The sequence below is a fragment of the Leucopleurus acutus genome (genome assembly GCF_964270905.1).
Source record: "Leucopleurus acutus genome assembly, chromosome: 4".
Classification (NCBI taxonomy): domain Eukaryota; kingdom Metazoa; phylum Chordata; class Mammalia; order Artiodactyla; family Delphinidae; genus Leucopleurus; species Leucopleurus acutus.
Window position 1 is genome coordinate 31,688,017 of NC_139146.1, and position 20,074 is coordinate 31,708,090.

Here is a 20,074-nt window from a genome sequence, read left to right on the forward strand (position 1 = left end):
GTTCACACACCCCAGGGCCCAGCTCAGAGGCAGCTGATCACACCAGACTTAAAATAAAGGAAGCTGACCTGCTTATATTAAAGCGTCAGCCTGAAGGGCAGGCATCTAATTTCACACACACATCTAGAAGCCGGCTGTAACACTCTCCAGGTATGGAGACCGGTAGGCACCACCTCTGCGCTCTCCCTGTGCCATTCTCCAGAGCACCAGTGTCTCCTGGTGGGAAGCTTCTGCACATGTCTGGTACCCCAATTTTTGCGGCCGCTGCTAAGCAGTGCCTCTTGATTGCCTGCCTCTGGAGGCTAGGTGAGTTTGCATTCCTGGCCCCGTAGGACTGTAATAATTGGTGTCACCCAGAAAGGAGCTCATACCCATCTGGCACCCCAATTTTTGCTACTGCTGCCAGGGGACACCTCTACATCGCCTGGCTCTGGTGGTCAGTGGGGTTTATGTTCGCGGTTCCCACAGGACTGTAACCAACAGAGAAAGTTCTTAAAGGGTTACCAGAAAAGAGCTTATACACTCATCCGGTGCCCTAATTTCTGTGGCTGCCACTCAGGGAACACTTCCAGATCACCTGGCTCTGGTGGCCAGAGGGGCTTAATGCCTAAGGTTCCAAGGACTGTATGTATCTAATTACTTTTAAAAGCTGATGCCTGAGGGCCTGGCTTCCAGGTGGCCTGAATCTAGATGCTGAGATTCTTCCCTTTGGGACATTAACAGGACTTGGCACATCCTCAACTACTAAGAGCTGTTAAAAACATAACAGGGTACTTGGATAAGCACAGAGGTTGGAGACAACCAGGAGCTGAGGCAGGGATGAACAACAGGGTTCACCTTCCACATGAGGTCACTCCTTCAGGGCTGGGAGACGTGATTGTTCCATCTACCGTTTAGAGTCAAGCAAACTGAAGAAACAGAGGATTATGTTCCAAATGAAAGAACAAGATAAAACCTCAGGAAAAAACCGTAACAAGGCAGAGAGAAGTAATGTACCTGATAGAGTGCAAAGTAGTGGTCATAAAGATGTTCACCAAATTGAGCAGGAGAATAGATGAACACAGGGAGAACTTCAACAAAGACATGGAAAATAAAGAAAGTACCAAACAGAAGTCACAGAGCTAAAGAATACAATAACTGAACTGAAAAAAAAAGCTATAGAGGTTAAACAGCAGAATAGATAAAGCAGAAGAATGAGTCAACTAGAAAACAAAGCATAAAACTCAACCAATCAGAGCAGCACAAAGAGAATGAAAAAAAGTGAAGATAGCTTAAGAGACTTATTGTACAACATCAAGTATACTAACATTCACGTTACTGTGTCCTAGAAGGAGAAGAGAGGGAGAAAGGAGAAAACTTATTCCAAGAAATAATGGCAGAAAAATTCCCTAACCTGGGGAAAAGAAACAGACATCCAGATCCAGTAAGGCCAAAGAGTTTCAAATAAGAAGAACCCAAGAGACCCACACCAAGACACATTATAATTAAAATGTCAAAAGTGAAAGACAAGGAGAGCTGCCCTGCAGATGCCGGACTTGCAGGCACCACGGGTGCGGCTGCCCTGCTGCACCTGTGATGCTGGGGCAGAGAGGAAGCGGCTACTTCTACGCTCAGTGCTCAGAAGAGTGGGCGCTTAGGATGCTTTGTAGCCGGACATCACCAAAAGCTGCGTGAGAAAGCACCTTGTTTCCACGTGCACTTGCAGTGGGAGCTGTGCGCAGGCCCTTGAACACTTTGATATTCTTTTTCTTTATAAAATAAGGCTCGTCGCGAGAATTAAATGAGATATGTGTACAACCACATGGCAAGCTTTGGGCACAATGGGATTGACCAGGAGAGGGTCTCCTTATTGGAAATGATTGTTCTGTTGGTCTGTCTGGCGAGGACTTTTTAGGAATCCTTGGGCAAGTGTGACATGCATCCCTGGCTGAGGGCCGCTGAGCTGGTATCAAGGCCCTGTAGGGCCTCCAGGCCCTGTTCAGAGCAGGGTCCTAGGTGGGGGCGAGGGGGGCCAGAGCCACCTGGTCCACAAGCACCCGTGCTCTGAGGACCCTGAGACGTGTCACTCTGGAAGGAAGGCCAGAGGTTCGCTCCTGGCATTTGTCCTGTTGATGAGGCAGAAGTCGGGCCCCTGCGTGGAGCCCCTAGATGGGCCAAATGTAACCCTATAAAATGATCATCCCAACCAGGGTCGTCCTGGTCTCCTTGCGGGTGGAGAGTGCATTTTGCTATTTCCCGAAATGTTTAAGTTGGAGGGCTGAACAAAAGCTGTAGGTCAGTGGCTCTCGACTAGGGGCAGTTTGTCCCCCTCCCAGGGCACATGGCAATGTGCAGGGCAGGAAAGGGGTAGCGGTGCTGCTGGCATCTAGTTGGTGGGGGTCAGGGCTGTAACTACATGTCCTGTGGTGCCCAGGACGGCTCCATAGTAAAGCTACAGGGTCCCAAATGCTGATAGGGCCAAGGCTGACAAAACCTGCTATAGAAAATATGGTTTGGGGGTGATTCACGGATTGGATTCCATTTCTCAGGTCCGTGGGCCCAGCTCGGTCCTGTGCAGCTGGTCAGTGGAATAGATCTGCAGGTGTGGCTCTTGTCACTCTAGGACTGGCTTCAGGACAGATCCTGCTGATGAGGCCAGGGCACCATCCTCAGTTCTGCAGGACAGTGCACCAGAGTGGAGCCGTGGGGTGTGTGCCTGACTCACAGCACGGCGTCCACGCACACCCAGTCTGCCGGCAAGGGCAGTGGAGAGCCGGGGAAGTCATGGCCTTGGGAATGTCTTCTGATGAAAAAGAACCTGCAGGCTTATCAAATAACTTTTGTGTGGAACGTTGGTGTGTTGAAAAGCAGTTCTGTGTGCTTCCCCCCTTGGTGTGGATCAGCAGTGCTGAGGCAGCAGGCGTGATACAGAAGTGTGAGCAGAGACGGTCTGGAATCCCCAAACTCCAAGGAAACTAAAGGTGACAGCAAGCCAGTGAAGAGGACAGGAGTTGGGGCCAGTGGTGGTGGTGGCAGCCCAGCAGGCACCCCTCGTCTCAGGGCCCTAATCCTGGCTCCAGCCGGGTGGTCAGGGGGACTGCAAGGTCTTCTGGGTGAGCAGAGCCCACAGTCCTGAGCTGTTCTTCGCTGTGTTTGGGTCATCTCCCCGCAACCAAGGGGGAGAAATCTAGATGAGGTTTAAGAATTAATGCTTTAAGAATGTGGATCTCATAGTTAAAACCATGGAACACGTGTTTTCAGCACAAGGTGCTAAAGTGAACGAAGGATTTAACACCTTTTCAAGGAGGGTGTCTCCATGTGGGCAGAACTAGAGAATAAATGGGTGTTGAATTAAAAAAAAGAAGACAAGGAGAAAATATTAAAAGCATCAAGAGAAAAACAACTTGCTACACACAAGGGAACCCCCAGTAAGACCAACAGCAGAATCTCTGTATGTTAGAAGGGAGTGGCACAATACATTCAGAGTGCTGAAAGAAAAAAACTTCCAACCAAGAATACCCTACCTGGCAAAGTTATTGCTCAGAGTGAAAGAGTTCATCACTACTAAACCAGCCTTACAAGAAATGTTAAAGGGACTTTAAGCTGAAAAGAAAGGGCACTAATTAGTAACAAGAACACACATGAAAGAATAAATCTCACTGGAAAGGTAAATATATAGTAAAGGTAGATTAATCATTTATAAAGCTAGCATGAATATTAAAAGACAAAAGTCGTAAAAGTAACTATGATTATAATAATTAGTTAAGGGATATACAAGATAAAAAGGTGTAAAATGTGACATCAAAAACATTAAATGGCGGGGAGGGTGTTAATGTTGAGCTTTAGAATGGGATCAAACTTAAGTCGTTATTAAATTAAAACAGACTGTACAAGTTGCTGTATGTAAGCCTCATGGTAACCACAAAGAAGATTAAAAGTCAATGCAGGGAACTGAAGATATCTGAAATATGAATATAAGAATTTATAATCAGAATCTATAAACATTTCCTAAAAATCCATTAGGAAAAAAAAGGACAACATGAGAGCTAAACAGGAATGAAATTTAATAGCATATTACACAAGAATATATCTATATGGCCAATAAACATGTGAAAAGGGGTTCACCTCACTAGTATTGTAAGCAGGGAATTCTAATAAAAATACAATGAAATGTCACTACACCCACCAGAATGACTAAACTTGAAAGGAACAATATAATCCTATAGAGCAAAGAGAATCTTCATACCCTGAAGGCAAAACTGTAAACTGGTATAACCACTTTGGAAAAATGTTTGGCATTATCTACTGAAGTCAAATATATTCATATCTTGTAATCCACCAAGACTGTAATTGAAACTGAAATTGTAATTTCACCCAAGAGATATGTCCACACATGTATGTCAAAAGACAGGACCATGACTCTTCACAGCAACAGTGCTGTGACGGTTAATTCCAGCAGGTCTAGAATTAGCCTGAGTTGTTTTGCTGAAGTTCCTGGACCACAATGACCCCTGGTCAAGGCATGAAACCTACTGATTTATAGTGTTGCTTTGTAAACTGAAGTGTAAAGTTTTGGGGTGGTTTGTACCAGCTTATCAGCATTGTTTGTTGATAAGAGTGATATTGATGATTCACACCTGATTTGATTTTTTAATTAATTATTGAATTTTCTCTTACTTAGAAAAGAATTTCATGTGTCTTGTTTGCAAGGAAATCAATCACACTCATTCTTCTCAAATTATTCAGTGATAAATTATCCCTAGCTTTCTGAGGAGATGGTAGTGGAAGAGTGGATCACAAAAATAAAGAGGTCTTTTTCCCTCCTCCCATAGACATGTTATTTTTTCAATAAATAAGGAGGACTCTCCCTGGCACTTTAATCTGAGTGCCAATAATCTGAATCAACCCACTGAGAACTCCTGTTTTATGTGATAGTGACCTACACTGTAAGACCTTGAGGACAAGCAGTCTGCAATGGAAAAAATTTTATTTGAAGGCTATGTCCTCAGCTCTATGACTTCTCTAGCCTTGGTGGAAAGCAGGCTTAGCCAGAGAGAAATATTTTTGGACAAGGGTGCTCAGAGCTGTAAAAATAGGTCCAGTGAACAGCACACTTGTCAAAGCCCCTGAGTACTCCAGCCACAGGGCCAAGGAAGCATGCCAAGCAGAAGCTTGCTGGATTTCTCTATTTTTGCAAACATACCACCAGATTTGAAGCCCCTTCTCTGAAGTGTAATTTGAGTGGAGAATTTGTGAGAATTACATCAACTGGTCCAGTGAGATGTTCCATGTGCCCCTACACTACAGGAGGGCTGCATTTCATCAACATTACATTCTCTCTGAAAAACGGCAAAGTTGTATGTACCATCTGCCAAACGCAAATTCTGACTTCCCGATCCTCAGAGTAAGTGTTTGGCCCAGAATAAGTACACGGAGTCGCTGCTCCCCATGAGGCTGCTGCGGCCCGGAGGCTGCTGTGCCTTCGTATCTAGGCCTGCCCTTGGGTTCTCATGATTTGATCCAGGGCGGAAAAAAGTCATAAATCAGTTGCATCTCTCAGAGCTGGCAAGTCGGGGTTTATGACTGTCTCTGTGCAATGCCGTGAACTCTGCCATCAACACAAGCTGTCTTCACAAACTTCAACAATCAGAAAAAGGCATTCCATTGAGGCTTTCGACCACCACCACAGATAGGTGGTTTGTACTTAAAACAGTTAAGTTCATTGGCTGGCCTCTTTTTTTAACTGAGATTTTTATATTTTAAATAGCATTTCTAAAAAGCCAAGGAAATGTGCCTCAATTTTTAAGTGAGTCTGTTAAATACACAATTTTTTTTTTAAATTCAGTAAGCATCTGGGTTTGGTAATGTAGAGAAAATAAAGTCTCTCCCTGGACCCTCCACTCCCATCTCCCACAAATTCTGGAAAGGAGATGGGATAACTGGACATGTCAGTGGCATCAACCAACTCTTAGTTATATTTAAGAATCTCTGAAAGATGTTGCCAGGATGCACACTTTCTGAGTAGAGGAGAGAGCTGCAATTCCAAACTGCTCTCTCGGAAGATTAATATGGCAATGGTTATTAGGATGAGTGTTTCTTTCCTATTAGATTCTGCTGAAATGAACCAATTAAGATGTTTCCTCAACAATTCAGGTATCAACGCCTGGTCTAGGAATTACAAAGGAAAGAACAGGGGAAACAGCTCTCCTCGGAGGAAAGCCTCAGAGCCTTCCGCTGTATGGTGGACACTCTGACAGAAACCCTGTCTTTGGAGTGCATGAAGTGGCTAGAAGATCAACAACGGCAATCACAGAGGGAGGAAACTCTTTGGGAAAGCTGGAGAGAACAAAGAAGTCTTGCCAGGTGAATTTGAGTCTATTATGGGCAGAAAGATAGTAGCAGAGGATGGAGATGACTAGCAGGTGACTCTAACTTTGAATCTAGAGCTGAAGAGAGGTCAAGCTGATAACTGCTGATTCCAGATACCCACAAAAAATCCCCTTGCCCATGGAAGCCATACTTCTCCCCCCAAGACAGCAGAGGCCAAAGGTGCAGGTAGAACTGTGGTCATTGCAGCCACAGGGATCTCCAGCAAGCAGAAGAGTAGTTGAGAAGAACCCGAGTTCCAGGCCCTGCTCTGCCTCTGACCCTTGACCCCAAGTGCCATCTCTGCAGGGATGAATATCATAATGGTCACATGAAATGACAGAGACATTAAAGTGCTTGGAACAGAAAAAAATGTCACATCTGTAGAGTGTTTTTTAAGTGTCAGGCTCTGTTGCAAATGCTTTATGACTATGAACTTACTGTAATACCCAAATACAAGTGAACAAAGCACTAAGATTATCTCTCTCAACAGCCCACACAATTAGTCTTAAAATCTTTAGAACTGTCTGAACCCTCCATAGCTCCCTATCATATCTTCAAAGACAGTTAAGAGAATCTAAAATAAGAGAAGTCATCACCAGATTACAGCTGATGGATCTACATAAAGGCAGCTAACATTTACTGAACAGTTACCATTGAAAACACTAGTACAGTCTAAGCACTTAGCTCATAGAACTCTCAGAACACTAAGTATTCGTAGATAAGGGAAGAAGCAGAGAGGGGTTAAGAGACTCGCCCAAGGTTCCACAGCCAGGAGAGGAAGGGCTGGGATCCAAACTCCAGCAGGCACCTTACAGCCTGCTCACTTTCAGGCATTAGACCACCACTGAGCGGAAACTATCACACAGTCAGCATAACCTAGAGGGAGATAGAGAACAGAAAGCAGCAGCATTATCTTCCTGTGGTCCCAGGAGAGCTAGGCAGTGAGGTATGTGCCTAAGGCAGATATGGGGAGAAGAGAGAAGGAGGAGGAAAGGAAATGAGAAACTCAAGAAAGGGGCAGATAACAGTGAGGCGGATCTAGGAAACAGCAGAGAAAACCCAAAACCTGACTGAGGTACCGTTTCTGCTCTACAATATCCAAACATATTCTACGGCATTCATTTTTCTGCCCGTCAGCCCTACCTCTTCTACAGCATCTGCAGCCACACCCCAAGTCCAAAGACTAACATGCTGACAGAAGCTGATTTTACTGTCCTAGTACATCATGGATATCAGAGAACAGCCCAATAAAGAAATGAGCAACAACACAGTAAATGAGGGAAGAACTTCACGACAAACACACACCCCGTACCCTTGAGGACAAAGTTAACACCTGGGAATAAAACTATTCCCTCCATGGGACTTCACTGGTGGCGCAGCGGTTAAGAATCCACCTGCCAAAGCAGGGGACACGGGTTCAAGCCCTGGTCCGTGAAGGTCCCACATGCCGTGGAGCAGCTAAGCCCGCGCACCATAACTACTGAGCCTGAGCTCTAGAGCCCGCGTGCCACACTACTGATGCCCACATGCCTAGAGCCTGTGCTCGTCAACAAGAGAAGCCCCTGCTTCCTGCAACTAGAGAAAGCCTGCGCATAGCAATGAAGACCCAACACAGCCAAAAATAAAAGAAACAAAACAAAACACAACTATTCCCTCCATAAAGAACTCTGAGTCAAAATGAGAGCTTACAGCCACGTGACTGTGCCAACCTCCTGTGCTCCTAAAACTTCTCCTAGGCCACTGCACTGTTTTCAAACAAACTTCAACAGAGGCATACTCACTGTAGCGACAGAAAAGAATAAAGCTAAACAACACAAAGCAACTCTGATCATTCTTCTACTCAGCATCAGAAAGTTCAGAGTTGGGGACAGGAAAAAGGAGATGGGCAAACAAATGCAGAGGCTGGGGAGAAGACTTCCTATCCACTTGAGTCCTCATCAAGCATCACAGAGTACTACAAATGTCAGGGAAACGTGTACTTGTAGTTTAGAATACCCCTCCCCTGTTTTAATAGCCTAAGGAGCTCTCCCCAGAAAAAATGTGCACTTTTTGCTCTTTAAGAAGAACAAATAAAAAAGCTTTCAGTGTGAACTCAGCTCCAACCTCCTTCTAGATGCAAACCGTCACTTCCTCAAAGAAGTATAGTGCACTAAAAGGAAGGTTGTTACCAGAGAGCCAAGAAATCCAGCCCCTAAAATGCCATTCCCAGAAAGCCCACTGGCTTCTCACTAGTAAATTAACAAAAGCTATAAGCTCTCTGGGCTCCTCATATGAAAAAAAGGCAATGCAAGAAGCAAAGCTCTGACTCATTCTATAAATTGAAGAGATACACAGCTAATAACTTCTTCCTTTTTTCCCTTCTTTACAAAGCAAAAACCAACCTGTCCCCCACTCAAGGGTCAATTACTGCTGGAAGCTTCTTTGCTGGCCTAAGTATCCAGCTGAAGATAAACTGGCAATCAGACCCAAGTCAGAATAATGGGCAAACACACACAACAAGTTAACCTTACTTAAATATTAACCCACAGTTTTTGTTTTTTGTTTTTTTAATTTAAAACAAGCAAAAGTAATGACAGGCAAAGTAGATACTCTTAGAGAATACAAATATACAAATGGCCTGTGCTCTGATCAACTACGTATAATTAAACACAAACCTCACTCGTCTTAAATTGCTTAATTGCTTGAGAAATGTGTCAGGCTCCCACAAAATCTACTCAGTTTTTTTTCTATCCTACTCAGCATGAACTGGAACATACGGTAAAAATGATAATTTTTTTTAAAATATTAAAAATGTAAACAGAACTACACCTTGATTAAAATTAAAACTACTTCATGGGACTTCCCTGGTGGTGCAGTGGTTACAAATCTGCCTTCCAATGCAGGGGACGCGGGTTTGATCCATGGTCAGGGAACTAGATCCCACATGCATGCCACAACTAAGGAGCCCGTGAGCTGCAACTAAGGAACCTGCTGGCTGCAACTAAGGAGCCCGTGAGCCACAACTAAGGAGTCAGCCTGCTGCAACTAAGACCTGGTGCCACCCCCAATTTTTTTTTTTAATTAAAAAAAACCCTACTTCAGAAAGAGTTCTGGAGAGTGAAGCTAAGTGTGAATTAGTAGCATAAACTTAGATGTTACTTTGTGCTTGTGTTTTTAAGGCTTTACTGAGGAGGATAAAAAGTGCCTTCCCTCTTTTCAGAGGTCCCTGAACAAACTGCAGTCAACAACTGACATTTGCCTTCAAGATTAAGCAAGATGGAACAGAATCACAACCAGTGCTCTCCATCTTAACATCACAGGCCTACCATAGCAGCAAGGATCAGAGATGGGCGTGGCATGAGGGGACAATGACAAAAGGACAAGGATAACACCATGGTGGTAATAACCCTGAAGGCAGCTAACATTCTGTGAGCCCTTACTAGATGCCACTGTGCTAAGTGCTTGACGTGTGCTACTTCATTCAATCCTCTCCATACTCCCAGGAGGCTAGTCCTACCTCAGAGATTAGTAAAGCAAGGCACAGAAGTAACTTTTCCATGTTAGCACAGAGCCAGCATAGACCATCCCAATGCCCCACAGTGAACTGGATCCAATCTACAGTCAAACCACACCAACTAACAGCTGTGGCACTAAATAAGCAAAACAGATTTACCCTGTGACAAAAGCTGTAGGTCAAGGAGCATGAAGAATGAGGCAGTACTGCCTCGAACAGCATGCTGCAGGATAGAGTGCAAAAATGGATCAGCTAAACAGCCGAAACCAACCAACTGGCTGAAAGTGGCACACAGGGATATAATGCAGGAAAGTGCAGTTCCCCTCCACAGGATTAAAGCTGTCACCTACAGCAGCTGAGGCTCTTTTAAACCTTGTCATGTAAGGACAGAACGACCGTTCCCTAGGATTGTCCACTATTTAAATCTTTGGTCCTTATCAACTTCTTGAATGACAATTCCATTATATTTCCAATGTGTGGGGTAAATAGCTTTCTTTTTTACCCCTTAGGTTTCAAAAGGCACGCCACCCTGGTCCAACTACTCAAGGATTTGATCCACAAGTCTGAATGCCCATCATTGTCAATCTCCTCCCTCCTTTCTCAGATGAAAGCTCCAACACCATACCCATAATTTTAGGTGTTACGTGTGTGCCTTTTTGTGCAACATAACACTTTTTGGGCCAGTAGTGGATACAGTACTCCAAGAACTGAGCAACCTGAATTTGTACAAAAGCTGAAGTGATGCTTTCTACTTAGCTTCTAATCCTCTTCCACTGATGTCTTCAAGGGACCATCAACAATAGTTTCTGGACCCATTTCCTATATTGTTATTGGGGGCTTAAGGCCCTAATATCTTGTCACTAAGATGTTGTTTAGATGATTTTAAACAAATACATTATTTTATACCTGCCCACAACAAATCTCACTCTCACAGCATAGGGAGATTTGGGTGGAGCAGGGAGATACAAATGCACTCAACCTAAACTTTCTTTTAAGTATCATGTAGTATAATAAACTTTCATGTTAAAAGGACCTACTCCTCCCATCTCACGTATAATAAAGATTAATGGGACACCATAACCCAGCAGCCAGGGCATGTACACAATAAAAAGGCCAATATATGTCCAAAAACATGATCTGAGAAGAAATGGGAGTCAGAAGGATAAAACATTAATGAAATACAGATTTTAGAAGAAAATGCAATCAAATTAATATGTTGCAAAAAACCTGCAGTCTGGGAAGTTTTAAGATATATAATAATAAGAAAAGATTTTTCTACAAAGCAAGCATAGAAGCATAGACTTGGCTGGAAACAGACACTACAAAAATTAAACTCCTTCATGATCATAGCCACTGAACTTGAGTTCTCCCCTAAGAAAAATTAGATAAATGCCTCCCCCGTCCAACAGTACAAGTAACAAAGGGCCGACATGCTAAGCATATCATCAGCTAGGCCATGAAAATCACGGTTCCCCGATACGAGTTGGAATATAAACGCTAAAACCCAATCAGTAAAAACACAAGGATCACAGTACCTAGGTAACAGCTGCACAACTGACCCTGAATGACAGCTTAGTTGGAACCGCGCGCAGTCCTGAAGATGCACACTGAGATTAGCGACTCCTTCAGAGCCCTCAACCGCTCTGCCTCCCCCTCCCACTCTACCCAGCGCCAGAGGGCACTAGGTCAAAGACTTCTTGCGCAGCACTTGGTGGAGTCCCAGCGCCTCACAAGCGCCGATTAGGTAACGTTACCAAATGCTGCAAAAGTGCTGACTACTATTCTTCTTTGTAACTCAGCAAGCACACACTGGGAGAGGAGAAAAGACCATTTAGAGAGCAGAAAACTGCTCTGACAACGGCTGCAGAATTAGAAAAAACTAATAAAATTAAAACTGATCGCAGTGCGGGTCTCTGGAAGCCAACCGCCGTAAACTGAGGCTCGGCCCAAGAACACTAGACCTTTGGGGGACTGCAGACTAACAGGCCCAGACATTTCAACTACACGGGGGAGGGTCGGGGTGGAAATTCCGCGGGGCTCGCGTGAACGCTGGCCTCCGGGCCTGACAACCCCTGCCGGGTCGCGGCCCGCCAGCGCTTTCCTGTCAGGGTGGGGCAGCAAAGCGAGCGGGGAGCGCTGCCCGAGGACTGCCCACCTGGGCGATGCCGGCGCCCATCAGCCCGCCGCCGATGACCGTCACATGCTTGACGAGGATTTTCTTCGCTGAGGCCGCGGCGGTGGACGAGGAGGACATGGAACGCACGAACTGCCTGGTTACGAAAGCCATGGTGCAGACGGCGAAAGCGGCGACAGCGACAAGACCTGGCGGAGAATACTCCCTCACGCAACACCTAAGAGCAAGCAGACCTCTGGAGGCGGAAGCCCAAGAGCCCCGCGGCCCGCGCGCCCTGGGCGACGCCGTGACGTATTCGACGGAGGGGGCGGAGCCTCGAGGCCCGCTTTCCCCATTGGCGGAGGCCGCAGGGACGGCGTTCGAACGTCCGAGCGCGGCGTCCAAGCTCACGTGGACTGGGGCGGGCCGCCGCCCTCCTCTGCAGAGCAGGTCTAGTGAGGCTGTCGACGCAGCTGGTCGTGTGCCGTTGAGTGGTTAGCGTTCTGGTACCGGACCCAGTGCAAGCCTTTCCTCGCAAAAGCCACGGGCCCCTTGTAAGGGGAAGTCCGTGGTGTTGCCTTGTTAACTTCTCCCTTTTGATCCTTGTGCATAACTCGGCGCCGAATAAATACGTGTTATTTGGCTGTGGTGATGAGGAAGCCCAAAATGAGCACCTTCCGTACGTGTCACCATAAACCAAGTCTAGGGATTATTTTAACCCGGTGCATATTGTTCCTGCTAAAAACGGAAGGAAACAAACTGCTCACACCCAAAGCAAATGTCTAGTGACCCGTGAGTTCTAATGCAAAAATCAGGCCCACTAAGGGAAAGAGAAATTTAACCTTTTAATTGCCCATTTCGACTTTACATGTTTATTAATGCAGGGAACATGTGGACAGTTTAAAGTCAAAGAGGAACCTTTGTGGAGTAACCGGTAATAATAGAAAGGCCAATCTTCTCCCTCGTGTAAATAATTTCTAGTTACTGTACCTTAGTAATATAGAATTTTTATTAATTTATTTATTTTTAAATATGTAATAAGGACCCACAGACTCACCATCCAAAGTCTGCCTCCTCCTATTGCAGGTAACTTACATAGTGAATCCTGTGTTCACTGTTGCTTTGCTTACATCTCATTTTTATTTCTAATTCTGTAAAAGTGTGGGAGAAGTGCTGGTGTTGAGCACTCCTTAAGGCTTGGGACTTTCTAAGGAGATCGTTACTTGCTGAAGACACTGTCACATCCAAATAATTAAAGTCCATTAAGTGCTAGAATGTACCAAATGCAAAAACCAATAGGACTAGAATTGGAATAGGAAGATTACACGGAGAACCTAGTAACTTGAACAAATGAGTCAATTTATGAAGAAAAGAGGCTTCTAGGCACAGGAAGCAGCACATGCAAAGGTAGAAACGTAAAAAAATATTGCCACAGGAAAAGGGTGAGGAATTAGGTATTGTTAGAGGTGAAGCTAGGACAGTAGATTAGGAAGATGCACAGATGATTCTTTCGGTGGATTTTAACTTTTCATTCTCATTTAAAAGTTGTGTTTAATGCAAGGCCAAACATTCTGATTATAGTGTCATCACAATATGTATTTTTTTAATGTGTATAATGTAAAACATAATGCCTGAGTATTTGGTATGTTTTCAGATCTCTGATTTGTTTTCCTCAGAACAGAAAGAATAACCCCTGCAGTATTTTTTAGCAGTTCTCAGATCTGAGGCCATCTGTATTATGTAAAGGTGTGATGTGAAGAAAGGAACAATGAAGTGAGAGTCAGGAGTCCTGTCTCAGTCACTGGTGTGCAACATGATGGTCTGCAGACAACCTCCCTGGGCTCCAGGGTCCTTGTCTTTCAAAAGAAAGGGCTGGGAAGGGTAAGCTGGGACGAAATGAGAGAGTGGCATGGACATATATACATTACCAAATGTAAAACAGATAGCTAGTGGCAAGCAGCCGCATAGCACAGGGAGATCAGCTCCGTGCTTTGTGTCCACCTAGAGAGGTGGGATAGGGAGGATGGGAGGGAGGGAGACGCCAAGAGGGAGGAGATGTGGGGATATATGTACATGCATAGCTGATTCACTTTGTTATACAGCAGAAACTAACACACCATTGTAAAGCAATTATACTCCAATAAAGATGTTAAAAAAAAAAGAAAAGGGCTGGACAGGTATCTTTCCAGCTGTTTCATACTGAGAGTCTAACCCTCATTTACACTCTTCTGAACCAGGAAGGCCACCCTGGCCTCTATTCCTGCCCAGTCCTGATCAGATGACAGTTACAATAGAATCATTCTTCTTTTGCCAGAACTGCAAGTCTTTTCCCAAGTGTGGCCTTGAACTTTCAGGCACCCAATAATAATTTCTGTGGTCCCCGACTTGCACCTTCACCCTGTTCTTGGGGAGGTGCTTCGTTTCTCTCTGCAGGAGTGGTGCACTGGGAAGCGTGACACTGGTCACTGACCAACTCAAAAACAGCAAAGGGTACCCCTTTTTTACAGGTAAGGAAACAGGCCCAGAGAAGTCCAGAAACTTAGCCAAGGTCACACAGCTAATGAATAGCACAGGCAGAATTCAAACTCAGGACAGTCTGTTTTCAGGGCTCATGTTCTTGGCCACTATGCTGTTTTGCCTCTCTTTATAGCAACCCTAAGGTTACCACTGCTATCTTCTTCTAAAGGTGAAGAAACTGAGGCTCTGAGCGATTAAGTCATTTATTAAATGTAACTCACCCAATAACTGACCAAGCTCAGATTTGAATCCATTCTGACCTCAAGGCTCCCATTCCTTTCATAATTTCATACTCTTTAGAAAGTGCTGCTGTTGCTAGAGGGGAAAAAAAATTGGGGAGTGGTCTCCAGTAAACATACATGTCTAGATTTGGAGCTTTAACTGTCCTACTAAGGTTATCATTAAGGTTAAGCAGATTAATGTATTTAGACATTCCTACCAATAAGCCCCAGAACTGTTAAGTTTCACACAGTGAGTCCCAATATTTACACCTGAAGACTTTATAGAACCATGTGTTTTATTCCTTCCTGATTTCTAGCATGTGGACTCATGCTTCTCAAACACAAACATCCATTTATAACCGTCTACTGGGAAATCCCTCAGCTACTTCAAATGTAACTTATCAAAATCTGAATCTATTATTTCTCACTTCCCACAATACCTTTCACCTCCTCTTGCATTCATTGTCAGTTCACGATGACACACAACCAAGGGCATTTTCCTTCCCCCTCACCACCATATCCCCATTCACTCGGTCAGATGTGATTGATTCCACCTTAGGAGCATACAGGCTTCCTCCCTCATTTCCCCCTCTTATCTCTATCCCTATTTATCGGCATTTTATCCAAGCCCTTGTCTCCTTTGTAGAGACTGAGCCCATTCCTGAAGTGCCTTACTGTAACTAATGTCTCTTTGACCCAGTTCATACTTCACATTCTTCTCAGACTGATTTCTCAAGTTATAAACTGGGTCACTGCACTCTCCTTTTAAAAATTTTATTCACAGGATAAAGACCAAACTTCTAAGTCCTGGTGCCAACACTTTAAACTCACCTATTTCCTTCTACTCCTTCTCAAGTACCTTAAATCCTAGCCACAAAGAACCAAGTTGATTTCCTAACTTATAAATTAGAAATCATCTTTGATAAAGATCCTAGTATCTATAAATTAGTTGAAGGCTAAAATATATTTTGACTAACTGTAATTCTCAGACATTTTCAGAGCCAGGTATTTATCTATTTATTATTTTTTTATTGAAGTATAGCTGATTTACAGTGTTAATTACTGCTATACAGTGAAGTGATTCAGTTATACATATACACACACACACACACACACACACACACACACACACATTCTTTTTTTAAATATTCTTTTCCATGATGGTTTATCATGGAATATTAAATATAGTTCTCTGGGCTATACAGTAGGACCTTGTTTATGCATTCCATATATAATAGCTGACATCTGCTAACCCCAACCTCCCACTCCATCCCTCCCCCAACCCCTCCCCCTTGACAACCACCAGTCTGTTGTCTATGTCCATGATTCTTTTTCTGCTTCGTAGATAGGTTCATTTGTGCCATATTTTAGATTCCACATATAAGTGATATCATATGGTATTTGTCTTTCTCTTTCTGACTTACTTCATTTAGTATGATAATCTCTAGTTGCATCCATGTTGCTGCAAATGAATTATTTCGTTCTTTTTATGGCTGAGTAGTATTCCACTGTATATATGTACCACATCTTCTTTATCCATTCATCTGTCAATGGACATTTAGGTTGTCTCCATGTCTTACAGAGCCAGGTATTTAAAGAAAGCTGATAGTGATTCCTCGTTTTAGTTTTCAAAGTAAAATCATTGATTTTGGAAACAGCAAGTTCTTCATTGCTCTATGTGAGCAAGAAACATCACTCTAGATGCTGGAAAAATCAGGGGTGACTAGAATGTAGTCTTTGCCATTCAAGGGCTCATAAAGTAGTAGGAGAAATAAACATGGAACAAAATGTTGTGCTTTCCAGAAGGGAATGCAAGGGGCTGTGGGAGGTGGGTAGTGAGGGGGGGTGGGGGAAGCAACGGGAAGACTAGCATTTAGTGAATGCTTAATTTGCCAGGCTCTGTGCTAAGCATGTAATACATAACTTCTCAACCATTCCCATCAGTCTGATGTCACTATTTTTATTCTCTTTTTGCATATGGGAAAACTGGAAGCTTAGAGAGGAAAATAACTTGCCTGAGGTGTGATAGGCGGGAAGAATAGAGGCAGGTCTTGAGCCCCAGTCTACCTGAGTGCAAAGTTGTTGCTCATAACCAGTGTCCTAACTTACTTCATCATGATGGATATATTACAGCAGAGTAGTGAGGATGATTAGAAGGTTTTCGGGCAGAGAAAATGTTTTGAGGACATTCCAGACAGAGAGAAAAATGTATATGTAGTCTGTGAAGGAACCGAGATTAGAGAGTGGTCTGGAAATACATTAACATAGGATAACAAAAGCACAGGGTACTTTTGGGTGAATGAAGATGAGACTGCAAAGGTAGGCAGGGGCCAGATGAGGGTGGACCTTTTTATGAGAATCATGATCTCAATCATATTTAATTTTCTTCAATTTATTTAGAATTGCACATAGAAAAATTGTAAAAAGAGTACAAAAGAACCCATATATCTCTTACCCATATTTACCTGTTGCTAACATTTTATCACGTTTGCTTTATCTTATCAATTGTCTAGATCTATTTATCTGTAATAGATAAGACAGATATTATATACATTATGAATAATCTCTGAACCATCTGAGAGTAAGTTACACAAATCACAGTCCTTTATAATATTTCTATGCATATTTCCTAGGAATAGGGTGATTCTCTGACATAACGATAGTAATCAACTTTAGTAAATTTAACATTGATACATTTCTATCCAACTGATCGCCTGTATTCCAATTTAGTTAACTGACCTAATAATGTCCTTTATAGTTTTTTTTTGCCTTCTAGTACCAAATCCAGTCTAGAGTCAGGTATGGCATTTAGTTGCCATCTCTCTCTCTCTCTCTCTCTCCCTTTTTTAAAACAACAGCTTTACTGAGGTTTTAGTTAATTTGTTTTTATTTCTGTCTTTAGGCACCAGCTTTTTCATGAACATTAGTTTGTGTACAAGGAAACCATAGAAAGGACTTAAATATCCTTGGAAGATATCTTTCAAAACTACAATAACTGACAATTCACTACATGCCTTTGCATACCAGGTGGGAAGAGGGTTGCTAAACAAGCTCAGATTGACAAAAAGTAATACAATGAGGACAAATGCTGCCGAGCAGAGTATGATGGGAGGAAAGAGTTTTCACTGGTGGAATTTCCCTCTTTAGTGTCATGTTTCAGAATCAGAAATGCCAAATTGGTAGATTCCTTGTGGAAAATTTTCTTTTAAATGAGGCACAACCTAAAGAAAGAAAACTCTGAGTCGTAAACCTGACTAAGAAGGAACTATAAGATATAAGTCATTTAGTAGCATTCTTATCAGTTGTTCCATTAGTAATTTAATTGTAAACATGTTTGAGAAAAATAGCTTAACCATGTTCTTCTGGTCTGTTTGATTTGACATTCTGAAATATTTTCTTAGGCTATTTTGTCAATGTATTTGTACTCCTTGTCAATATTTCTTTGAAATGTAACTACGACTAGAGATTAGCCATCCTTGCAAGTCATATTCTACGTTATGAATACGTTCATGTGATATGTCTAATATTTGCTTCACAATAAATCAGTGCAGAATGGGGCTAGTGGGAAGTGGGATAATGTAGATGAAACAAGATTTGCCCATAACTTCTGTATGTGTTTCAAAATGTCCATAACTTTTTTATGCTTAGAAAATATCAAAGGTTTCAGAGACACATACAGATGTATTATTTTTACTTTTTAGACCTTTCGGGATTAACTTGGATTAATTTGGGAAATTCATCCTTTTGGGATTAACTTGGAAAAAGAAGTTAATTGGAGAAAAGATGTTACTTTAGTTTTCTAAGTAATTAACCAACTGTCCTAGCACTTTTTAAAATATATTATTCCTGTTCTTTCATAATGTGATGCCACTTTTATACACTAGAGGATATACTCTCTATTTTGTTTCATTGATTCATCTGAATATCCCAGTGTTACTACAAAACTGTTTAGTGATACATTACTTTAAAAGATAGTATCCAGGGCTTCCCTGGTGACGTGGTGGTTGGGAGTCCGCCTGCCGACGCAGGGGACATGGGTTTGTGCCCCGGTCCGGGAGGATCCCACATGCTGCGGAGCGGCTGGGCCTGTGAGCCATGGCCGCTGGGCCTGCGCGTCCGGAGCCTGTGCTCCGCGGCGGGGGAGGCCACAACAGTGAGAGGCCCACGTACCGCAAAAAAAAAAAAGAAAAAAAGAAAAAAAAGAAAGATAGTATCCACCCAGAAATAAATCCTCATATATATGGTCAAACAATTTTCGACAAGAGTACCTAGACCATTCAATGGGAAAAAGACAGTCTTTTCAACAAATAGTGTTGGGAAAACTGTTATCCATATGCACAGAAGTAAAGTTAGACCCTTACCTTACACCATATACAAAAATTAATTCAAAATGCATCAGAGACCTACACATAAAAGCTAAGACTATAAAACTCTTAGAAGAAAACAGGCAAAAAGCTTCATGACATTGGATTTGGCAATGATTTCTTGGATATGACACCAAAGACACAGGCAACAAAAGAAAAAATTAACAAATTGGACTTCATCAAAATTGAAAACTTGTGCAACAAAGGGCACCTCTGGCCAGAGGTGGAAGAAATGGTGGAAACTGAGGATTTAAATAAACAGGGTAACTGTAGATAGTGAGGAAGGCTCTGAAGGAAGTAAGCTGGGTGATGAATCAGGGCATATTTTAGTCCATTTAGGCTGTTATAACAAAATACCATAGACTGAGTATCTTACAGATAACAGAAGTTTACTTCTCACAGGTCTGGGGACTAGAAGTCCAAAATCAAGGCATCCGCAGATTCAGTGTCTGGTGAGAGCCTGCTTCCTGGTTCATGGATGGCTGTCTTTGCACTGCAGTCTCATATGGCAGAAGGGGGCAGGGAGCCTTCTGGGCTCTTATAAGGATCCTAATCCCATGCATGAGGGCTCCACTCTCATGACACAATCACTCCCCAAAGGTCCCACCTCCAAATACTATCACATCGGGATCAGGTTTCAGTTAATGAATTTTTGGGGCACACAAACTTTCAGTCCATAGCAGGGTGTTCTCAGGAAAGGCCACTTTAGATAGGGCTTTAGCAGAAGCCGTCCCTCAGGAGGTGACCTCTGCACTGTGGCCTCAGGAGGAAGACTGGGCCGTGGAAAAAGCCGGCAGTGGGCTCATCTATAGGAAAAATCCATAGGTTCGGGTATTTTAGAAAACTCTTCTTCCTGAGCTAAGGAGTGTAATAGAGACAAGCACTCGATATTTTGCCACAATGGGCTTATGTAGATTCATCCCTCTCTCAAATAATGCTGGACTTTGACATGGGAAATAAGAAGCTTGGGCTGTGCTACAGTCCTGAGAGTAACTGTGCTCTGAGAGGATATTTTTTT

At 43.2% G+C, this 20,074-nt stretch overlaps 1 protein-coding gene across 2 annotated transcripts in view; it reads right to left on the minus strand.

The window, feature by feature from the left end:
• Nucleotides 1-12,237, minus strand: part of HADH (hydroxyacyl-CoA dehydrogenase) — a 47,519-nt gene extending 35,282 nt beyond the window's left edge. For both annotated transcript variants that reach the window (XM_082837899.1, XM_082837898.1), the window contains exon 1: nucleotides 11,997-12,237. In XM_082837899.1, coding sequence (XP_082694025.1) covers nucleotides 11,997-12,128 — 132 coding nt within the window. In that variant the 5' untranslated portion in view covers nucleotides 12,129-12,237. The remainder of the gene's footprint in view (nucleotides 1-11,996) is intronic.
• Nucleotides 12,238-20,074: the final 7,837 nt, after the last annotated feature.